Genomic DNA, 23,756 nt, shown 5'->3' with positions numbered 1-23,756 from the left:
ATAGTTCATCCCTGCTCCGACGAATCAACCACGGGCATATTTCTGCTCTTTTTTCCCCACAATAACCACCAGGAGAACATTGTTATCTCCTAGTTGTCGCAAGATGACGCAAGTTGCAAGAGCGAGAGCAACGCCTCGTCTCTGCATCCCGCGCCAGGGAAGCCATATTCTACGGCAGCACGAGACCGGCGCTGCAGCTTCTTTACTCGTGACCTGCTCCACGAGGGCACACGCGCTGGCCCGACGAGAATATATCTGGAGAGGTTGCTGGTTGCAGATCGGCCTCGGCCTGCATCCGATCCGGAGCCAACACAAGTTCAGGCCTCTATAGTTTATGCGCGCTCGTGGAGCATCCAGCTGCAGTCAGATTCTCGACGAACACCCAACGAACAACAAGGCAATTAACTAGCCACGCTCGCGACAAGCAGTTGTAGTATTATAATGCCCCGCGCGCAGATCAGATGCGATCCTGGAGGATGAGGATCAGTGCTAGCCTGCTAGCTAGGGTTACATCAAACCGCTGGAAACTCTCGTCTCTAGACTCCCAGTTTCGACATGGCCACCCAGATCAGACAAGTATTACACGTCAGAGTTTCGCTTCGCAAGAAAAAAATGATGGAGCCAGCGAACAGTGGACCAACCACGGCACGCGCGGTGGTGGTATTTTACCGTGTCACGTCAGAGAGGGGCCATGGCTGGCTCAAGGCCAGCCCAAGGCCATGGAATTCAATTGTGATAAGGTGCCCGGGGCCACTGGCCATGCAGCATGGGTCAGCTGAACTGATGGCGGCGAATATATACAAGTCGTCGCAGAACCAACAGGAGATCTCGTGAGGAAGACAACCTGATGTGGGACGTGTATGCTATATGCAGAAACAGCTCGGGTTTAAGAAGATTCGTTTGAACCATCTCCGCCCTCCAAGGGTCCGTTTGGTTGGGGAGCCGATCTGAATGGAACGGCTCCATTCCAACCGCTCCGTTCTAATGGAGCCGCTCCGTTCTACGTTTGGTAAGCGGAACGGAGCCGCTCCATTTTCTGTTTGGTTGGAGAGCGCAGTGGAGCAGAACCATTCCGTTCCGTGTTTGGTTGGAGAACCATCCCATTCAACATAGCCGGCGAGCGGTTGCCAGAGGAAGCGATTTTTTCTCCTCGCTGAATCTATTGTGTTTGATTCCTTCTCGCCGCGCTAAATTCTTCTTCCTCGCGCGCGAAATCGATTCACCATCTCCATCCGCTGGCAACTCTCTCTCGGGGCGGCCTGATGTCCATGGGGAGGAGAAGACTGTCGTGCATGGTGGAAGAGGAGTTTATTTGGGTCTTCAGAGACATATGTGTATGTATGTCCGGCGGGGGGGGGGGGGGGGGGGGGGGGCGGCGGCGCCTGGCCGCCTGGGCTCCTTCCGGCGGGGAGCGGCCGCGGGCGGGCGCCTGGAACCCGTCCAGCGCGGGGGGGGGGGGGGGGCCTGGCCGCCTGGGCTCCTTCCGGCGGGGAGCGGCCGCGGGCGGGCGCCTGGATCCCGTTCCGGCGGCCGGGGGGGGGGGGGGTGGCCGGCAGCGCCTGGCCGCCTGGGCTCCTTCCCGCGGGGACCGGCGCGCCAGCGGGTGGGGGGGGGGGGAGCGCCTGGGTTCCTCCGCGGGGGCGGCGCCTGCGCTGGCGGGGAGAGGCAGCGAACGAGAGCGCTCGCATCCGGTCGTTTTGGGCTAGCGCTGTCGTTCCGAATCTCACGCGAATATTCCGCACCGGAGCCACTCCGCTCTTCCTTGCTTCCAACCAAACACGCAGAAAAGAGGAGCGGAGCGGCTCCGCTCCGGCTCGTTCCCCAACCAAACACACGGCAAGTCGGAGAAGCTTCCTGCTACGAAGCGCGCATAGCTAGGAAGCAGACAAAAACACAGGGGTGTTTGAAAGGAAAAAAAACATCTTGGTCCTACTCTTTAAAGTATTCCATTTCAAAAATCTTTCTTCGCCTGCCTTGGCTATGAAAGAGATATTTGGCATTACTACTGACAGCTACTCCTAATTTGTTGGAGCGGCGACCTCCAAACGAATTCATCCAAACCGGGAGGGCGGGACCAACCTCCCTCGACAGTAGTTAACCATGGTGGCATGAAGGCGGATGAATTTAGCCCATCGAAAATAGGATGGCGGCCCAGTTTGGCCCACGCGAATTTGGGTCGCCGAGCCAGCTTGGCCCACCGCGGAGCCAGAGACTCGTCTCGACGCCTTCTCGCGCTTCGCCGCCCTCCTCCTCCGTCACCGCCACGAGCCGCCTCCTGGACGAAGCGAGCTGGAATAAATGTTCGAGAGGTGCCGCGCAGGAGCGCAGCCGTCAGCCGCGCGCGAGGCGCCGCATGTGGTCGAGCGGGAACTCTTATCGCTGCGTCGACCCCCTGACGGCCATGGACGCCACGGCCTTGGCCCACGCCACCAGCTCCCGCTTCATCCGCCCCTCGTCGCCCCACAGTGCCGGCACGTCCACGGGCATCGCGCCGCCGCCAGCCGCGGACCGAGGCCTCGCCGCGCCCGCGTCGAGCGCGGGGACGGACGCCGCCCTTGCGTCCTGTGCCATGGCCGAACCCCCGCCGCACCACAATGCTCAACTGCTCGCGCGCGCAGGTGCTCTTGGCTCGAGAGCTGCTGGGTTTTGGTCAGTGCAACTAGCGAGGACGCTTCGCACGCTCTATATATACCGAGCAGGCACGAGCGGCGCGTGCGTGCCAACAGTCAACAGGATGACGCTGTACGTGCGTGCACGCTGTTGGTGACGAGACACGGACAAGTGATGCGTGAACACGCGTGTGCTGGTGGCGGTAGCTTTTTCCTCGCCACCGTTTAATTTCTTTTTCCGGGGAACGATCGATCGCCGGGCGTCAAACGGATTGGTTGAAAGGTGGCCTGTGACGGGAGGTGGCGTTAGGTGACGGGAGCCCGGCCGATCGGGGAAGCTGCTCAGGTCTCGCGCGATCACATCTCTGCGTGGCGATGCGAATTAACGGGGCCGGCAGCGGGCGGCCGGCCGGCGGGGGCCGACGTATCATCGTCGTCGTCCGCGCCAGCTGCCGCGGCCGTGCAGTGGGGCCGATCGATGGCTTCTACGGGCGCGCAGCGATGGGCTCCTGGTGTCGCCGCTGCAGTGACGGCGACCATCCATCGACGCGTGACACCGATGGATTCACCGCGTGGGAACTGAGTGAGGCCGTTGGCAGTTGGCGAGATCGGTGACCCTGCTGATAACCTTGTTTTGTAAAGGGCCCCGCCGGCTGGCCCCTAGATTTTATGTGTCCATTTTTTTTTTGTGGATGACATTAGTTCCAATTTAATCAAATAAATGCATAGGTAAAAACTGATGACGTGGCATAAATTTGTGAAGAAAGAGAACGGATCGGCTTCATCTTGATAAAACTAAATGTACACTACTTCTAAAGCTACGAAAATGTTGAACTGGCATTGGTTAAATCCGAGTACGTTAAATCTCGTACGTCAGAATTAAATACTATCACTGCTATATGAAACAACAAAATGAAATTGTGCTTCGGATGCCTTACATCATTCAACAACCTAAGTCTTTTTAGATGATATGACACTCTCGGAAATTAAGAAATGAAACTCGCACGGAGAATGGCAGAAATTATGATGAGTCGCGCCATCAAATGTTTCTCCTATAGAAAAAAGTGTTTCTTCTCGCAGAGATACTCCGTATATGGCATCGTATGTACAATACAAACAGAAGGACTGCACACTTGGGCCGGCAAGTGACATCCTGCCGTACTAGGGAAAACGGCAAAATGTAGGAAAAGTGCACTTCAAGGAAATGGGCCTGAATTTCTCCAACAGTTCGCACACTACCATGCATAGTGCATTGGGCGCTATTCCAAGCAGCGCGTGTGACTGCCAGTGTAGTCATCACAGAAAAGATGTACAAAAGAAAGATTTGAAGTGAATAAATTCGTAATTTCAACTAAAATGTCCAAATCAAATTCAGATTGCACCATTGAATTTTTTTATAATAAAATATTCAAAATAAGATCCCGTTGACTATATTTAAATGAATTTTAAGGTGGAATATTTTTTTAAGGTGAATAACAATTTTATTGTAAAGCTGGGACAATTGTTCCACTTCAAAATAAAATTGTAAATTTTATTCAAATGTAGTCAAGTGTATTTTTATTTTGAAGATCTCGTCGTTAGAAAAACTATAATGCAATCGGAATTTAATTTGGATAGTTGATTCGAAAACTATGGATTTTTTCACTTGAACCTTTCTTTACACGGAATCTCATGCACCATATAAGCAGTTGGTTAAGGAATGATGGGCCTGAACCAGTGAAAGAAAAAAAAAGGAAGTTCCCTACCTAAGAGAAAGGGAATGCTTCTCGTCTCCAGATCGCGCGACCTGAATTATTTGTGTAGTGTGTTCCTCTCGCTCTCTCCAATCGAAACTTAGTGTATAATAGGATATTCGAGTCATTGCATCGACTCAAAACTCACCAAAATGAAGTAAACTTATTACTAAAAATAGTAGTGCATGATGCATCTCAGCTCATCGTACTAGTCATACTGCAATGTGTTGCGTGTTCTAGATGAACACACGCATGCTCCTACCTGTAACTGCAGGTGGATGATGCGAAGTTTAGGGCATCAGCAGTGATGAATCGATTTATAAGCTCCACGCAAGCAGGAAATGAGCCAATGTCTTCTCTCTCCGGTACAAATCGCTACAGATGGACCCACTGCAAAATAAAATATCAGTTTCCTTTTTGCATCCGCTCATTGTTTCTCCTCAAGAGCAGAGCAGTGAGCAGGGTTATAGTTGAGACAGACTCGCTGTTCTCCTCTCGAATTCGTTTGCGCTAGCACCAACAGGACGCCTAGCTTATGAAGCCAAATGGCTCGTGAACATGTCGTTCAATTCTTATGTTTTAAGTTATTGTTCTAGAGGCTGTAACAAGGCGGCGCACGCGTTGGCAGCGTAAGGTTGGAAGTGTTCTCAAGATGCTGACCTGTGTTGGAAAGGCATGCCTCCGGACGTCGAGAACCTTGTGGCCAGTGATATTATTGAGCCTTTAAGTTAATGGAATTCGAATTCCTCGGAGCAAAAGCATGAGTCCATTCCCAAATATGAGTCAAAATTTTCCTCTCTCTTCCATGAACCGGCTAGCTCCAATGATTGGAGATGACCTTATGCTCCCTGCCTCTGACCTTTCACGTGGCTATTTCAGCTTGAAACTACATACAAAGGCACGGGAGTTAATCCAAAGCACCAGTGCACCGAGACGCGGGGGAGGGGGGGGGGCACGCAGATCCGATCACGCATGAAAACAAGCCGATCAGCATCGATTAGGCCACTGTACACTAGCCGCGCTAGCTGTGACCACCACCACCTCAACTCAATCCGATCGGGACGGGGAGCCACACAGCAACGAGAGCGTGAAGCGATCGAGAGGGAACAGCGGGGACGTACGACTGGCCGTGTACATCCAACAGGAACAAATCAGGCTGCTTTCAGTGGTCTGGTCCATTATTGTCATTGTTACCCTACCAATGCATTGATGATGAGGGAAGAGAGAACAGATCAGTGGTTGTTGCCCGGTCGGTGAAAACACAAAGACAGTAGATGGAGTACCAAGGCCATTAAGGTTTTAACCGATCCGTAAAATGGTGGGTGCCTCTATGGCCAACTCAGCTGACCCATCACCTGCTGGTTAAGGACACCTGCAATCAACGGCTGCTCTTAGACGGAGAAGAGAGAAGGATTGCTCTCTGCAAAGGGTTAGTCTTTGCACAAGCTAAGACTAGCTAGAGGAGGAGGGAAACAAAAGCCATCTCTCGTTACAAAATACTATTTTCCTCGTAGATAACAGTAGAGGTAAAAGCGCGAGCGAAGTGATCTGTCATTGAACCTGAAACGACAACTACAGTTTGTGAAAACTGTTGATGCCACTAATTGCGACGTACGGTGATATGGACAACCTCTTTATGGCCATCTTCAATGAGCAAAATCGTAAAAATAACACGATTTAGTGCTTTAATCTCTCCAACACTATACCTCCATCACTATAACACGTTTTAATCTCTCTCCAATTGCTCCGGACGTCAGATAACAAAACCTGACGGGGAAAAGACAGGTATAGTGATGGAGGTACACCGGTATGACTATTTTTAATCAATGTATACGCGTAATAACACGGAATCATACCAATAGATCTCATACAATACAATAAACAGATAAAGATTTTAGATTAATGGATCGTCAACTGTTCATGCAGTTTTGGTGCTTGTGTTTTTGATCCAGCGTGAATCAATAGCTACTATGTATGGGTCCAGTCCACCCAGCTACGTCCGTACCGTACATACGTATTTATCAACTAGCCTCCATCTTAGCTTTTTTCAGTACGGACCCTGAAAAGTACAACAATATCAGCATGAGGACACAGCATACACGCAATCCTAATTGTAGGTCGCATTCAAGAGCTCTTGCCACCCGAGAGGAGCACGTCGTTCACCAGCTTCTCGAGGCTGGCGTACGAGCCCCCGCCGGGCCGCGTCGCGCGCACGGCGGCCTCCCGCCACTCCGCCGCGCGGCGCCGCATCTCCTTCCCTTTCTCCCCGCCCATCATCTCCCGTATGTTACCCTCCACGGCCTCCCGCCGCACGTCGTGGCCGATCTCCATGGCCACGCCCCACACCCCGCACTTGTACCGGCAGTTGGTCTGCTGCTCCGCGAAGAAGGGCCAGCACAGCATCGGCACCCCGGCGCACAGGCTCTCCAGCGTCGAGTTCCACCCGGAGTGCGTCAGGAACACGCCCACCGCCTCGTGCCGCAGCACCGCGTCCTGCGGGCACCAGCCCGCCAGCAGGCCGCGCCCCTCGACCGCTTCCAGGAACTCCGGCGGCAGCACGGCGGCATCGCCGCTCACGAGGTCCGGCCGGATGACCCACACGAAGTCGTGGCCGCTGTTGGCCAGCCCCCACGCGAACTCCATCAGCTCCGCGTTCGTCATCACCGTGACGCTGCCGTAGTTGACGAACACCACGGACCCGGGCCTCCGGCCCTCCAGCCAGGCGAGGCAGGAGACGTCCTCCTTCCAGAGGTTGGAGCCCAGCGCGTCGAGCTGGCCACCCTGGGGCACGATCTGCTCGGCGAGAAAGGCGAGCGGGCCGACGGCGTGGACGGACGCGGAGGGCGGGATCATGTCGCGCATGCCGTCGACCGCCTCATGCTCGAGCTCGTCGAAGGTGTTGAGGAGCAGAGCGTCCGCGCCGGCTATCTGCTCCGTCACCTTGAGGGCGAAGTGGACCATGAACTCGTTGGGGTCCGTCGAGCGGATGAAGCTTGGGAGGTCCTTGAACCGGGTGTGCTTGCTCAACCCGGGCACGCTGTCCACCGGCGTGTCCAAGAACCCATTCGTCAGCTGCTCCTCTGCATCTCACCAAAAAAATACATGTGAGCACCGAGCACTAAACTAAGACGCGTGTGGTGTGGCCGTGCCCGTGCGAGAGGTGTTGGCAACTTGTCACCTTTGAGAGGGAAGACGCCCTCTTCGATGAGGGTGCGGTAGTAGCGGTAGCCCATGTAGCCGCAGGTGCTGGACGTCCAGAGCAGCGCGCACGGCACGCCGATCTCCCTGGCGGCCTCCAGGGTGAAGCTCATGACGCCGTCGCCGACGACGCAGGTGACCGGCGGCGCATCCGGGGAGGCGTTGAGGTCGGCGAGCAGGGCCCTCAAGTGCGGGAGGCAGGTCTCCGCCGTGGAGCGGCAGAGCGAGGGCACGTCCTGGGTGACGTCCGCGTCGGACGGCGTGCCGCCGTCCGGGATGGCGGCGAAGCGGAAGCCCGGGAGGCCGTCGAGCGCGCAGGCGCCGCGGGAGCGGAGGAGGCGGCGGTGGTTGTACTCCGTGTTCACGAAGGTGACGTCGAAGCCCCAGCAGTGGAGGATCTTGCCCAGCTTCAGCATCGGCGTGACGTGGCCCTGCGCCGCGAATGGCACCAGCACAGCGTGCGGCTTGCCGCCGCCGGCGGCGGCGCCGATGGAGCCCATCTCGTTGAGCGCTTATTGTGCGAGTGTGTAAACGGCACTAACTTGTTCCGGTTGCCTTGTGTGTGTGTGTATGGCTGTATAAGAAGAGAGTCGTGAACAGGAACTGATATTTATAGAGCTACTGGCAACTGGTTCATTGGATGCTTTCAGATACTTGTATTGCAGTATAACCAATGTTGCATATTCGTTTCAAAAACAAAAATGACCAATCTTGCAAAGCGGTCATGTGGTGATTAACGATCCAGAGGTGCATCCTTTTTACTACCGAGAGATACCTTTTCAGTTTCCTCCTTTTTTTACTAGTATAGATGCACGTCGCACGTGATTTAAGAAACCTAATTAGATTTTTATTCAAAAATGTATTGAATTAAGTACTAATTAAATTAATATTCAAAATAAATCTCAAAAACATGTATCATGATAAACATCACTGCTATCTCGTAGCTAGGTCGACACAAATCTAATGCTACGGGAACAGACTACTACAACGAATAATTGAGAATAAAACTATATGCATTCTTTCTCCCCAAGGAATCAAAATTTTCAAACTTAGAAAAAGAAATGATCTCACCTCCATTCTCCTTCTTAGAAAAAGAAAAAAAAAGGATCAGGATCAAGATCAAAATTAAGCCTGTGAGCGGATACATGTAGTGCTGAGTAAAACTCAGTAACTTATCTCAAACACAGTAACTTATCTCAAACAGTTTGAAGCTCTAGTGGTAATAAATTAAACGTGAAGCATACTCATGTACTTGAAAGAAATCATTACTTCAAATAACAGGAGGATCAACTACATTGTGCATGAAGAAATAATTCAGAAACATCTAGTAGATATAGGAACCTCTGCTGCCATCTCAAACACACCTAGCGTTCATTCGGTCCCAAGGAGAGCTCATCATCAGCTGTCGAGTGTCTCCGGCCGAGAGCTCGAGAAAAGGCATCAATGGCTACCTCCTACCTTCTACTTGCTCTGTTGACGTCGTCGCAGTGCTTGTGCTGCTCTTCTCCGTCGGCATGGCGGAGGGCGCCATTAGGGAGACCAGTTCGATGTACGTGCGCAGCAATAAGCTAGCACTATGTTAGCTGATGCGTCTTCCATCAACCGTTGGCAGTTACAGCTTAATTACAAGCACGTTTTGCAAAAGTTTGATGTGATTAATGTTGTGACGGCAAATCGGCAATGAGGTGCAAATGACGAACGTGACGCGGCTGTGCAGCAGCAAGAGCATCCCGACGGTGAACGGACAGTTCCCGGGTATAGTTGGCCAAATGGGCTGCCCGGCATGACCTGCCCCTAGCACGGCTTGGCCCAGGCATGATTCGGTCCGGCCCTATCTGTCCCGATCAGTTAATCGGGCCGGGCTGGGCCGCCCAGCATGCTGACTCAGCGGCCCAGGCACAACCCTAAGCTCTCATAGTAGGGTCGGGCCGGGCTGCTCGGCACGCCGGGCCCTGCATGTCCGTACTGGCCCAGGCACTATGCTACAAATCACCACTCATTCAACTCATGCTTTATGTACCAAGTTGAAAATATGAATCATTCAAGCAGTTTCACAGTACTAGATCAAGAAAACTTATAATTCAGAAGAAAAAGAAACAAAAACAAGTACAGAGACAAGAGATGATCCAAATATTGAATATTATCGAGTTTTAGTGCAATGGCTGCCTCATTAAAAATCTATCTAGATAAAAACTCACACCTCGTGAGAAAACCCTAGATAGGAAAAGAGTACAGCCCAAATCAAGTCAAATAGTTCAAGTTCAACCACATTACAGTATAGTTACACCCCAATATTACAATTACAAATTTGGACCATCAAGAAAAAGTTCTCTAAACGAAGCTTCAAGATCTTTGTCCTCCACTAAGTGTTGGGTCCTTGCTTGATCAGCTTCCCAATCCTTGGTGCAGGTGAGCATCTCCACCATCTCCGGGTTCAATTGACGCCGCCTTTCTTCAATGATCCTGCCAGTAAGACTAAATGCAGATTCTGAAGAGACGGTAGAAACAAGAACACTTAAAATATCCTTAGCTAAGATTGAAAGCACTGGATAGGTTAGTTTGTGCTCATGCCACCAGGTTAAGATGTTGAAATCATCATCATCATATTGGTCCACAGTGTCACTATCTAAATATGAAGACAATTCAGATCCAATACCAAGGCCAGTAGTAGTGCTTGCTGCATGCAGCAAGGCACTTGGTGAGGTCCTTCTAGATAGAGAGGGTGGGGGTGGAGGAAATACAAGAATCCATACCAGATGAACTTGAACTTGAAGCACCAACACCATCAAATGCAAAAATCTTACCTCAGACTGTTTTCTTCCTACCAGTAAAGGGTTGTTGTGCAGGCTTCCGCAATTTCACTGCACCAAAGTTACTATCATAATTGTTAAACATGGTTGCAAGCTCAACTCTTACCTCAGTGAAGTAAGCAGAATAATCAGTATCAGTAAGTTTAGCTAACAGTAGTAACATATTGTTAAAACCCCTTAATTTAGCTCTAAGATCCAAGATGAATGCAATAGAATAAAGTATGGGAACGTCTCTCCAGTGCTTCAGGTATTTATCTTTCATAGGGACTACAATATTTTTAAGCAAACTATCATTCTCATAAGAATTTAGGTGGCCAGCAATCTCAATTATATGATGCAGTATTGAAAGGACCTCAAGATGCCTAGATGGGGGGGTGAATAGGCTAATCTGAAACTTAAAATACTTTAAAAACTGTCAGTAACACAGATGTCCGGATACTCTGGATATATATCCGGATACTCCAGACTTTGTGTCCGGAGTTTCCGAAGCTATTGTCCGGAGAGTACGGGTATGAAACGATCTACAAAAAATAAAGATACCGATGCTGCAATTTAGATTGAATAAATTTAGAAAATCTAGTGGTAACTTTGAAGTGTTTCTCACCAGTTTTCTTACTCTAGAGACTTGTATAATAGTAGATCGATCAAAAACCCTGAAATATTAGTCTCACAAGCAAATAACCAATAGTTCAAAGCAAAGTGACACGGAGAGGGAAGGATTTATTTCCTGGAGTTCACAAGTAGCTATGTCTTCGTTGAGGAAGAGTTCACGAGACGGTGCTTTAGAATCTTTATGCTCCTCTCCAAGGGCGAGACCGACACTCAAGCCCAAGGTCACTTACTATCAAATCGTCTGAGAGGATGGCGAGTACAAACTTCTTGTGGAGCTCACAATGCGACTAAGCACTCACAAGCACGCCTAGCCGTCTAGGAACACTTAGCTCCAAGAGTAACAAACTTCAATCACCGGCTTGACAAGGACCTAGTGCTCAAAGGATTTGAATGGCAGCTCACTAGTCACAAATCTCTCCTCTTGCAACACTCACACTTGAATCCCCAATGAAAATCACTCAAAGATGGAAGAAGGGGTGTGAGATGGTTCTTTCAAGGTGTTTCAACTGTGTAGCATGAAAAATGGGCAAGAGTTCTGACTGTTGAGGGTATGGGGTTATTTATACCCCCACTCCAAAAACTAGCCGTTGGAGCAAGAGGTGACCGGAAACTCCGGGCAAATGTCCGGATACTCAGAACACTGGAGTCCGGACACTCCTGACTCAGAGAAAACTATTGATGGTGAACAGTTACCAGGAGACTCTGGGTATATGTCCGGATACTCCGGACATTCCGGACCCAGAGTTTCCAGACTCACCAGGGACACTCTCAAGAATATCATTTCAAAGTAGTTTTTGTGGCTCACAAGTATTTGTATGGGTTCTCTTAAGCACTAATTCTAAGTTAAAACCTGCAGATTAAAGTCTCTCTTGATAGTACGGGGTTCCCATACTCAAAAAAATAAACAAAAGTCTACTCTTCGAGAAAACTTCAACCATCACTTTTTCATTTCCTTTTGAGGGGTCGTACTTCATCATATGTTTTGCTTGTTTAACTTTAGCACCTGCACACATGCTAGATAACGAGATTAAACATATACGTGTTTTGTCATCCAAACACCAAAACCCACTTAGGGGCCAAGATATCTTTCAAGTATTAGTGGAGATGTAGAATAATAAACATCAGAGAGTGCAACAGTTGAATCATAAAAAAGTTCAAGAAATTCTAAGATCTTCTCACCAACATACCAATGTGCTTCAGTCAAGAAAATAGGATCACCTTGTCCCCTCGGATAGTGAGTCTGGAGGAATACACTGAATGTGCTCTTATAAGGGATGACATGCTTAAGCATAAGGTAGGTAGAGTTCCACCTCACTTCCATGTCCAAGCCAAACTTTCTAAGTTGTGCACCAGTAGAAATGCAATAGCTTTTGTATGCAGCAATGCGCTGGTTAGAAGAGTTTAAGAATGAAATTGCAGTTATGAATGCCTCCAGGTAAGGCTTAAGCCTCTTCAAGCCGCACTTAACAATCAGATTAATTATGTGACATGCACAATGTTGATGCAAAAAGAGTTCACCAACATAAGCAGACAATCTAGGAGTCAGTCTTTCCACCGCATTAGAATTAGCAGAGGCATTATCCAAAGTAACAGCAAACACCTTATCAGCCAGAGCATACTCCTCAAGCACATGAAGCAAACGCTCAGCACTGTTCTCACCAGAGTGAGACACATCAATGAGCCTAAGACCAATTATCCTTTTTTCTAATTGCCAATCAGAGTTAATAAAATGGGCAACCACACTAAAATAGTCCTCCTTAGCATTTCCAGACCATATATCAGATGTAAGAGCAACAAAAGAAACCCCATCACTCAAAGTCACAATAAGCTTAGCACAATAATTAGCATAATACTTCACAACATCTCTAGTCGTGGTCTGCCTAGACACAGAAGCAAACCTAGGGTTGTGGGTAATTTTAATGTACTCCTCAAAAGCATTAGTCTCACCTAAACAGATAGGAAGATCAAGTCTAGCAATCAAAAGACAGAGCTAGGTACAAGCAACCTCGGCATTATACTCCCAATGGCACACACTACCATCAGGGTTAAATTGGATCATGGTTTGAGACATACGAGACTCATGAGACTTAGCATTTCTAACTTCACATCTCTCTCTATGCCGTTGCAGATGACCAGTACTATTGGAAGATAGACCAGAGTAGATAATTTTGCAATGCTTGAAAATAGCTTGGAAGCAAATGTTCTTACCGTCCACAATTTTGTAGACCTTGTCGAAATCATTCCAGACTTCAGAGGTGCACAGGCGCCTCCTCTTGGCGCCGGTGGTCACGGTGTCGGGCTCGGCACCAGCACCAGCCGCATCACCCGCGCCATCGCCGTCGCCGTTGTCAGCAGCAAGATTGATTGGCGAGGTGGCGCTACGACCGAACAAGGCTTCCTAGTCCGCCACAAGTTCCTCTTTGTCATCTCCAGGGAGCCCCATCATACAAAGATCATCATTGATGGAGTGCCCTTCGTCGGCGGCGGCCATCGCGGCTGCTCTGGTCCCTCAACAGCCTGCAAAAGAACAAGAACATAAGAACAAGACCAAGCAAATGGGGTTTACCTGCTGTGAGACCGGAGCACCAGAGCAATCGATGAGGTCAATGACCAAATGGCCCACTGGTTCCTCACGACTTCACATATCTGCAACCGATCTGTGAAGCCGGAGCACCATAGCGGCCGCTAGATGGAGCACCGGGACCAGGGCACCAGGATCTACGAGACCACGAGAAGGAGCGCTAGAGCAAGAACACAAGAACAAGACCAAGGATCTGCGAGACCGGATCACCGGAGCACCATCGTTCAGCACGGCTTCATAGATCGGCAATAGATCTGCGAGACCGGATCAATGGAGCACCATGGCAGCCGCAAAGTCGACGAGAGGATGAGAACTCCAGATCTAGAACACGAGAGCGCTCGAGATCCAGTGGCAGGAGCGGAATGGAGAGAGCGAGGTGAGAGCTGGAGGCGAGGAGTCGGTCAGGGTGCGGAGGAGAGGCCGGCGGTGGCCGCTGCTGGCCGCCGGAGAGCTAGGGTTTCGGGAGGGGAGCGGAGAGCGGAGAGAGAGAGAGAGACAAGGAGGTGAGGCGTCGGGGAGGCGAGGAGGCGAGTGGAGGGAGCCGGAGCGGAGGCTAGGGTTTCGAGCGCTGAGGGAGGGCGAGCCGGTGGGGCATACATGCCCCCCCTCCCAACGGCTAGTGGGCTGGGCCAACGGCTCGCAGGCCGAGGGGGCGCAATGGGCCAACGGCTATAGCAGGTTGGGAAACCGAGCCGCCATCGGGCCTGGCCATTAGTCGGGCCGTGCCCGGGCTGGTACTACGAGCCGGGGTGGCGGCCCAGGCATGGCCTGCTCCATCGTACCGCGCCGGCCCGGGCACGATTGCCATAGTGCCTGGCCGGGCTCATGCCGAGCTTTTTCGGGCCGGGTTTCGTGCGACCCGTTTGGCCCGGCCCAAATGACCAACTATATTCCCGGGGCCGATGGTGTTCGCTAGGGAGGGTGACCTCATCGTCGTCCGCGTCGTCAACCACGTCCCACATCGCCGCCGAGGACGCACTGCAACCTCAGGGGAGCGCACCGCAGGGGCATCCCGGTGGCCACATCTACATCCTGGTGGCGCGTTACTATGCAGCACACGGAGGACAGGGGAGCGCAAGTGGGAGCGAGGGCACTGCAACGGTCGGGGATAGGGTTGACGGTTGGGAGAGAGGGAGCGCGGGCGCGGGGTGCCGCAGTAGTCGGCGAGCAGTGATTCTGGACGTTGTGGGTGGGCATGACTGTGGCGGGTGGAAAATCGCAATTTCAATAGATCTATCCTTTCTCCCACCTCCCTCGACCCCGACAGGTGGTCCAACGTGAGGTGTACGGTGGACCCGATACGGGTGAGAAATATTTTCAATTATTTTCGATCTATAAATTTATAGTATAGATAAGCGTGAACAATCTCAGATCCTCCCTGTCACTTCACTTGGCAGGAGCTCAATCCTACCCTGGACAAATAAAGATGATCGCATATTTAACCAATTAAAAAATGAGCATATATCCGGGAGACACGACCTTCTCATCAACCGAACATTTCTATTCATCGCGTGAGCGAGTCGGCGCGGACTATCGCATAAAAGATCTGCCGTGGCTGACATGCCTCAACTTGCGTCCAATTCATGTATTTAAATAAAAAATATCATATTTTACAAACTAATTATTTAAATTAAATTTGAATTGCACCATTGTATTTGTTACAACGAGATCTTTAAAACTAGACCACACTTGACTATTGTTAGATGATATTTTTTTAAAATATTTTTATTTGTTCGAAAATAATTTCTTGTTTCTGGAATCGGAACATTTTATTTTGTTCTAAGAACAATTTCTGTTTTTTATGGAATACATTCGGGATATTTTTTCTATGGAATATTTTTATTTGTTCTGGAACAATTTAGATTTTTAGGGTGGAGCAACCATTGTAATGTAATTTGTCCTAGCTTCATCATCAAATTGTTCCAGTTAACAACTGTCAAAAAAATGAAGTGTGATCTTATTAAAGATCTTATCATTATAACAAAATACATTGATGCAACCGAAATTTAATTTGAACATGTAGCTTATGAGATATTTTTTTCACAGTGCACGTGCTAATCGTAATTTACGTTTTAGTTTCTCGACAAATAGATTGTGGCAGTTCCGGCTATACGTGGACTGTCAACTCAGCTGTGCATGCAGCAGCGGTGGGGGCCCTGCCGGCGTTCTGCGACAGCGCAGCAAGCGATGGCGCACTGTAAATACAGCAACCCCCCCCCCCCCCAAACACACACTCACAACAAAACCAGAGGTATGGAGTGGACCACTCTGAAATACTCCAGCCACCATGTTTTCTCAGAAAAGATTGTGATTAGTGGAATGGTGTTAGAACAAACCAGAGGTATGGCTGCTAAGCTGTGCTGTGCTCCTCGTTTCGAGTACTTGAAGCGCACACGACTTTGGGCCTGTTCGGTTCCAGCCCTCTAAATTTTAGACCCATCACATTAAAGAGAATCTTGCTATTTAAAAGTATTAAATAAAATCTGTTTATAAAATTTTTTGCACAGCTGGGTGCTAATTCGCGAGACAAATTTAATGAGCCTAATTAATCCATAATTTGCAACAGTGATGCTACAGTAATCATCCGCTAATCATGGACTAATATACCTCATTAGATTCGTCTCGCGAATTAGCACTGGGGTTCTGCAATTAGTTTTATAATTAGACTTTATTTAATACTTATAAATGATAAGATTCTCTTTGATGTGACCCCTCTAAACTTTAGACCCCAGGAAACGAACACACCCTTTGTCGAGCAGATCATGATGTACTCCGCGTAGTAGAGCCAAGTCAATACGCTACTGGTGCGATGAGCCCGGACGGATAGGACAGTAGCAGGACCGTAGGCGATGAGCCGAGATCGGATGCAGGTACTGGCTCGCCCACCACGGCTTCACGGTATAATCGAAGCCAGTAAAATTTTAAAAAGTAACTTTATTCAGTGTCTAGTTTATTTTTACTTGACTTGACTAATAGTTTGTATCTTGAGTTGAATAAAATATGTGAAACTAAAGCCGGTAAAACCCGAGCAAAATATGTGAAACTAAAGCCGGTAAGACCCCTCCCATACAGACCCTAAGTTCGCCCAACAGGCGCACGCGAGCGTGCGACGCGTACGCGTGAAGTGGAATTTATCCATCAGTGTACTGGTCGATTAGCGCTGCGTTGCATTTTGTACCCTATCGAGGTTAAAACAGCGAGCGAGGGCAGGGAGCAACGCTGGAGGATGAACGTCCCCATCGTATCTGGCCATCTGGGGGAAAGGAAACCATTTGCTGCTGCACGCAAGATTGGTGCTTCTGCGGCATTTTCATTCGCGACCATGCTGGAAACTTTGCGCTGGCTACATGCCAAGTGCAAACATGTGGAGGCTGCGGATTGGCAATCCGCGAGTCGAGACTGCCAGGCCTCGAGGCCCTTGAATTTTTGTGGCTCGTGCAGCAATCAATCAGATCAAGCGATGAAACACGATCGCCAGGACTCCTGCTACCGGCTAGAAACGCAGAACGGCTAGACGTACGTGGCCATCGCCGTGCTCAACCAGCTTGTTGCTTGACCAGCTGTCCTTGCATGATGAATCCAATCCAACCACACTTTTTTTTTTGAAAGCTTCAATCCAACCACACTAGGAGGGGTTTTTTTTAGTCTAGTATAATCTGCGTCCATGCAGTGAGGATCAGATGCAATCTGCAACAATCCTGGAGGGACATGGAAAAGAACCAGACAGAGACAGGGGCGTCGGCCCAGTAAATCCGTGCAAGGCCCACAACAAACGCCCTCCAACCTTGTGACGCCGCAACCGAGCTCAAACGATTCACGCATGTGGACTCTGGAGGCCACAAACGACAAAGGACCACCAGCTGTGTGTATTATCGCGTCATTATGTGGCAGCGGCCGTATGCGCGAATTCAAAGCCAGGGAGTAGTGTCACGACGCACGCAGACATCGATCACTTGGGCACATGCTGACGACGGTGGGCACACACAATGTAATCCATTCACGGCAAGCAGCAGAACCAACAAACAAATCTCGAGACAAGACGATTGTCAAGATCTGTGTGTGTGTGTGTGTGTGTCTGACTCTGAACTATTTCTGCCGTCCAATTCACATTAAGCAGAACCGCCACGCACATCTAAAACCTTTACAGAAAGAACAAGAAAATGCCGCTCCCCGAGAAATTTACCTCATTTCTCATTTCGAGGATGCTTTATGGTGGATGTGCGTGCCACAAAGAACACGGATATTTGTGCCTGAGTTCATTTGGAGCATAGAAAGTGACCAAAGCATTGCTCAGCTCCAAACTACTATATGCTTATGGGAATGGCAGTCATTGTGTAATGAGTTACTATGAAAGAGTCGTTCGACATCATCATTGGCACTGAACGGATGAACCATCGGGAAAAGGAACAAAAGAGTTTGGTCAGAATCTAGTGTTGTATGGCAGGCTGCAGAAGAGAGGAACTTGAGGGTTTGACAGTAAAGAGGAAAGAAAAGGAAGGCTGTTAGGAAAAGTGAGAGCAGGTCAACTAAATGATTAAACAGCAGTTTGAATTAGAAGTGGGCATGTCTATGGCAACTAAGGGACCCAAGGTAAGGCCAGGGACTACTATAACCTCAACAAGTTCCGCATCAAACACACCCTACTACCCTAGCACCTCAGTACCTCACATTTTGCAGGTCATCCTGCAACCTGCATTTCATCTGACAAGAACAGAAGTATGCATTCGGGTAAGACACTTACTAGCAGTGTACACTGAACTTCAGTTTGAAGATGCTTGGAACATGAAAAATTGTCGTCAAATGATCGCAACAGAAGCATCATGTTTGCTCGATCTTTCACGCCGGAACGATTCTTCATCGCTTATCACAGGACGGATATTCCACGTTCCATAAGCATGACCTGATATTTTTCCACCTGAAAAAGGATGCCAAACATGACAGCGGTTCCAAAAATAAAAATGAATCAGATGAAGGAACGATCCAAATTCTACATGAACAGAGAAGACAAACCTTCCTTTGTAGCTTCCTCACATCTTCTCCAGTAACTACCTGAGAGACTAGGGTCCAATTTCTTTGAGAAACTCTCATACTTCTCTTCAGCCTCACCTATGCACTTGGCCTACAACAGCCAACCACAGCACATACCACCATAAAACTTCTACATTTGATTCATCAGCAAATCTAGTAACTTATTTGGTCACCAATATTACAGGATATATTTCTGTAAAACGAAAATAGAAACCTATTCCTATTTTGAAGTACTAATTTCCTCACTAGATTTGTAAACTTCCTCAAATTTCACATGAGTTCAGTCCAGTATTCATATCCATAAATGATTGTTTTTCGCTCAGTGAATGATAATAATAAATAAAGCAAATCCACAAGTTATTATCGAGGAACAGACAAGATGCATCAAATCGAGCTGACAACAAAAGTTATGGGGAAAAACACATATACTGAATGTTATAGCAGCATTTGAAATTCTTAATATATAATTCTATGGAACTGATTTTAGTTCAAATAAAAGTGTTCTCCATGATTGGACAGTTGGACCTAACTTTGAGTTTACAGGATATATACTAAGGATATAATTCTCCATATAACAACATATGAAATTTAAGAGTATGTGAGTGATGTTATCAGGAGACAAGCGAACAATAAATCAAAGATAAAGAGTACTTGTTGCTCACCAGCATATTTGGTGCCTCTGAAGGTCCATATATCGCAGCATACATGCGGAGGATATTGAAAGTATTGTTCATCACATCATCCTACAAAACAAAACTGAACTACTTAAATAGATAGGCTTACATTAGTACGACTAAGCTTAGTGACAACATAAGTAGCCCAACTTACCTCATAATCATACCTGCAAGATATTCAAAACAAGTCATTGATGTCATAACTTGTAAAACAAAACAAAGAAACAAGTACGAAAAGGAGATACAAAGTTTCAATGTAATATGATTTTAATTTCTTTTATTTATTTAACAGGGAGGATTCATGATAAGTAAAGCACAATCTCGTTCAAAACCAAAACATCGTTCCTAGTTAGATATAACATCATTGTATCATATTGACAAAATTTAGACACAAACTCTACTTCCATTTACTTAACCCCATACATTACATTGCTAGAGCATCTACAAATACAGCAAATCATCAATGACATGTTTTCAGACATAACAGATTAAGAACGAAGGCAGTTGATACCATTCTGTGTAGAATCTGCCATTATGCATGTATGAGTAAGATTCAGAGCATACTCACAGGTCATCAGATATCTCAACCAAAAATTCAGAAATTGACAAGAAGTCCATATGCAATTCATTGACCTAAAAATGAGCAACAAAGAAAAGGATCCAGGTTTTAATAACAAAAGTAAGACTGTAGGAGTATAATTTAGTAGGTAATGAATAAAAAGGCACCTACCTGCTGACCAGTTAGCTGATACATCAAGAGATTAAGAACTCGATAATCAAATGATTTGAGATGGATTGCTTTCATCACATCGTCAATTGAGATCTACAGAAGAAAAATAATATTGAGCACCATATTTGAGTTTGCCAAGAAGGGGAAAGTATTTTTCTATGAAACAGACAACAATAATAATGCCCATTTTCAAAAGTTCAAAATTGGGGCTTCAGTTTTACTTTATGTGCTAACAGACTGATATTTAGCATCCATCAGTTGCTCTTTGAAGTATCACCTATGTACAACTTCGCCAAGAAAAATTATTGATGGATCCAGCAGATCTGATGAAATACAAAAGATGATCTACCAAACTACAAATTGATATTATTGGATACTTGTTTTTAAATTACAGCAAACAGCATGCAGCACAAGAAATGCCTCTACATACCTTCTCATTTCTTGATAATGCTTGACAAAGCTTCCGCTCTAAAGACCAATACTGAATGCCTGATTCGAGTTCAGTCCGCAATCTAAAAAAAGGAGAAAAATAAAGTGAGTAAATTACATCAAATATTAGTAAATATTTTACGTATGCAAAAGCACATAGAGGAGATAGTTCCAACCGATCTGTCATTAACCCCTGACTCCGAAAAAGACCATTAAGGGGTTCAATCATTTGAGACAAGGATGTTTCATCGAAAGCTTCTTTCTTCCTTTCCAACGCCTGTATGGTAAATAATGTAGTCATTTATGTAGATCAGATTCAACGCAAGTATCATTCTGTGTTTTCTATATCTTATTTAACTAGATAACAGATCAAATGTCCAAGTCTGACTTTTGAAGAACTGCTGTCGTCTGAGACTAGATCCAAAGAGTCCTCATTTGAAGCATCTAACTGAAACAAGAAATTGTTAAAGGTTATTCAATGAGAAATGGAATAAATAAGAAGAAAGTTTATAGCAGATTTCAGAGGTAAAACCTGATATATGTAGCTCTCTGTGAAAGAAAGAATAGGTAGATACTTGAAAACAAATTGTGGATTGTTAACGTCCAGTCCATGAAACATGAAGTACGATCTGCACTATTTTTTTCAAGAAAAAAATAACATCACTACCTGAACTTCCCCAGGATAGATTCATAACCAAGACGAAAAGAATGAAGACATCCTTGAAAATTAGAATTTACAAAATCACATGACCCAGTTTCTGTTAAGACTTGTAAAGAAACAACAAAACACATTCCATGACAATTTGCTCTGTTTTGACATGAACCTATTTTCTCTAAGCAGTTTCAGTTGTTTTATAAAAACATGCATTGCAGTATCTCAAATGAAAGACAGTATGGAAGTGTTGCAAATTTACAGTTATGCATTTTAGGGCTAATAACGACCAAAAACATACGAAATCTTCAAGTGTAGACTTGGCTCTTGTCATAGCATCAAAACCAACCATAGGCGCAGCCTGAATGGTTGATTTGTCATCCTGCATCTTGAACTTCTTATTTGGCTGGAGTAAAGCTCCAGAAGATATATCTTGATCAGCTGCATTTGAAAGGGTTCCCATCAGATTGTAGCCCCAACCAACAAGAAGTTTTCCAGATAAACTCATAAGGTAAAAGGCAGATCATCTTCGCAGCGACTACCTTCCAGACGGGATAGATGCCGCACCTCTTCCAGAGTATCAGGAGTAGCCTAATAAAAAAGGTCTCAATTATAATTTTCTGCATAGCAAACATATAGATGTAAGGATAATGAATAAGGAAATGGAAAAACGTCAGTAAGATTACCTTTCCTAACAGCTCAGAGACCAATAGGAACTTCTTCTCCATGCTAAGAGAATCAAATGGTTGCACCTACACAAAAGAGTTTATGATCATCAAAATAATTTTGAGAGAAGTTTTAAATGCACTTAATGTCCCGTTTCAAAAATCACAGGAATACTTGACAGGTCAGCAGGAGAAACTGAATTCAGAGGAACAAGGGGGAATAAGTAAGCAAGCTAGTGTGATGAATCAGATAAAAAAAAACAAGATAACAAAACAGCTGCAGTGTGTTACCAAAGTTAACTGATAATTCCAAAAATGTCAGGTAACAATAAGGCACATCAACATTCGATAAATTATGCAAAGCACCTGAACTCCTCAGGAACATTGAGGCAAATCAATCATCAGCAAAATTAAGTCTCCAGTTGCTGTCAATTTATAAATTTCGACGGATCATGCCTGCACTGATTGTAAACGCACTCCACACGAGCACAAGTATAGATTTGCTTGCCAAAAAGAAAATCAGACCGGGCAAGAGCAAGCATCACCAATCAACAGCAGTTCAGCACAACATAGACCATCACATCAAATCGATCGTCAGTCACAATGCAAGGGGCTCCGCACGACACACAACCAAAACCGTCCTCATCGAGTCATCGTATTAACCCATCAAAATTCAAAACGAACAGCTCGCGCATAAACCCTTGTCCTAACCAAAAGCCTCCGCAAGACCATCAGTACACAGCACACTTGTATGGACGTTCGCTAGACAGGCAGCACGAGCGCACGCAGCATACACATCCGAGTCGATTGAATCCGTGGAGACGGAGGAAGACGGGTCAGGGGCGTGAGGGTACCGGGAAACGCACCATGAAGAGGAGGAACTGGGCGAGGAAGCGGTCGGCGGCGGCGCCGCCGCCGCCGGAGCCGGCGTCGCAGAGGCCGAGCGAACTCATGAGGGAGAGCACCCTCTGCACCCTCTCGAGCTCCAGCAGCGCCTCCATTGCTGCCTCCCCGCCGCTCCGCCTCTCGCGCTCGGTTTGATTCGGTTCCGCTTCGAATTTCTCAGGTTTTGTGCAACCAAAATTCACGACGAAATGGAGGAAAAGGCAAGGAAGGGAAATAAAATGGAAATGAGGCAGAGGTTGGGCTTGGGAGGCCTCGACGAGGGAATATGCGGTTCTGGGCTTAGATTTCCAAGACCCTGGAAGAAAATTTTCTCGAGCTGGGCTTGGGCTAGACGGGCCTCAACGAGGGATCAAAAGGCTTTTGGGCTTAACGAATCATATACATCTTCTGAAAGATTTTTTTCTTCCCCACCTTCCAATGTTTAAGATTCGTGCAAACAATCACAGCTGTTGGATCCGTATCTAAATCTTAGCTTCCTCTCTCTCCAGCCCGCCGCCGCCCGCTGCCGCGTGCCACCACTGCCCCGCGCACGCCGCCTCCTGCTTGGTGCCGCCACGTGCCCAGCTCGTTTTTACAGTTTTAACATTTTAAAGTTAAATATTAAATCTGTTTAAGAAAAATGTTGAGTTAATCCTATCAAAATGTCGAATATGTTTGCAGCAACTTAATTTATCTGCATAAGATAATTGAATTAAAGTGGATTTTAAAAGATGGATAGCTTATCTGGATGGATAGGAAGCCCCGCATTCTAGCGCCGTTATTACGAATCTGAAACCTACAGCCTTCAGGGGACTGGGGACACACGTAGAGCGTGTACAATTTCTGAGACACGTCGGCAGCGCACTGCCACGCTGGATTCCAGGTCCAGAGTCCCATCCAAACTCACCCAATGTGCGTGTGAGCCGGTGACACTGTGACTGCGAGGCACCTTCTCCCAGACGCCTGACGTCCGGTTTGGGAAGACGACTTCCAAGAGCACGGAGGAGCATACGCCACCGAGCGTGATATTTCCGGGCCCAACCTGCCAATCTCCTACTCCATCAGCCGTTCCGCACCGCGTGCGACTGCCCGACTGGTCGTCCTCTCAGTTTCTGCGAGGCGACGCATCCCCGGGCTGCCACTCATGAGC

General features: G+C 47.5%; 2 protein-coding genes across 6 annotated transcripts; both read right to left on the bottom strand.

The window, feature by feature from the left end:
- Positions 1 to 6,220: 6,220 nt before the first annotated feature.
- On the bottom strand, positions 6,221 to 8,099 carry LOC112900398 (7-deoxyloganetin glucosyltransferase-like). The gene is made up of 2 exons (XM_025969232.1): positions 7,521 to 8,099; positions 6,221 to 7,422 (listed from the first exon to the last, which is right to left on the bottom strand). Exons 1-2 carry the CDS (start codon positions 8,038 to 8,040, stop codon positions 6,467 to 6,469), a joined length of 1,476 nt encoding a protein of 491 aa, XP_025825017.1. The 5' UTR covers positions 8,041 to 8,099; the 3' UTR covers positions 6,221 to 6,466.
- Positions 8,100 to 9,750: 1,651 nt separating this feature from the next.
- LOC112898938 lies at positions 9,751 to 22,811 on the bottom strand. Of its 5 annotated transcripts, XR_003229951.1 has the most exons (16): positions 22,576 to 22,811; positions 21,743 to 21,808; positions 21,599 to 21,647; positions 21,358 to 21,497; positions 20,937 to 21,038; positions 20,793 to 20,852; positions 20,581 to 20,681; positions 20,406 to 20,487; positions 19,976 to 20,068; positions 19,814 to 19,878; positions 19,400 to 19,412; positions 19,234 to 19,314; positions 18,554 to 18,662; positions 18,285 to 18,458; positions 13,171 to 13,479; positions 9,751 to 10,401 (listed from the first exon to the last, which is right to left on the bottom strand). XR_003229951.1 is itself a non-coding variant. In XM_025967258.1 (14 exons), exons 1-14 carry the CDS (start codon positions 22,720 to 22,722, stop codon positions 18,340 to 18,342), a joined length of 1,227 nt encoding a protein of 408 aa, XP_025823043.1. In that variant the 5' UTR covers positions 22,723 to 22,811; the 3' UTR covers positions 17,673 to 18,339. The 5 variants fall into 5 exon arrangements, 3 of the variants coding, with proteins under 3 accessions (XP_025823043.1, XP_025823045.1, XP_025823044.1); XR_003229950.1 differs by lacking the exon at positions 13,171 to 13,479; XM_025967258.1 differs by lacking the exons at positions 9,751 to 10,401; positions 13,171 to 13,479 and having other exon boundaries at positions 17,673 to 18,458.
- Positions 22,812 to 23,756: the final 945 nt, after the last annotated feature.

The sequence above is a fragment of the Panicum hallii genome, chromosome 7 (assembly GCF_002211085.1).
Source record: "Panicum hallii strain FIL2 chromosome 7, PHallii_v3.1, whole genome shotgun sequence".
NCBI lineage: Eukaryota > Viridiplantae > Streptophyta > Magnoliopsida > Poales > Poaceae > Panicum > Panicum hallii.
This window is presented reverse-complemented; position numbering and strand designations above follow the sequence as displayed.

Excerpts from the sequence above, each read along its gene's own strand:
- LOC112898938 (XM_025967258.1), bottom strand. The coding sequence starts at position 22,722 with ATGGAGGCGCTGCTGGAGCTCGAGAGGGTGCAGAGGGTGCTCTCCCTC. Across the intron at positions 21,809-22,575 it reads TCTTCATGGTGCGTTTCCCG|GTGCAACCATTTGATTCTCT; the intron begins GTACCCTCACGC and ends TCTTTTGTGTAG. Across the intron at positions 20,853-20,936 it reads CAGAGAGCTACATATATCAG|TTAGATGCTTCAAATGAGGA; the intron begins GTTTTACCTCTG and ends TTCTTGTTTCAG.
- LOC112900398 (XM_025969232.1), bottom strand. The coding sequence starts at position 8,040 with ATGGGCTCCATCGGCGCCGCCGCCGGCGGCGGCAAGCCGCACGCTGTG. Across the intron at positions 7,423-7,520 it reads GGGCGTCTTCCCTCTCAAAG|AGGAGCAGCTGACGAATGGG; the intron begins GTGACAAGTTGC and ends GGTGAGATGCAG.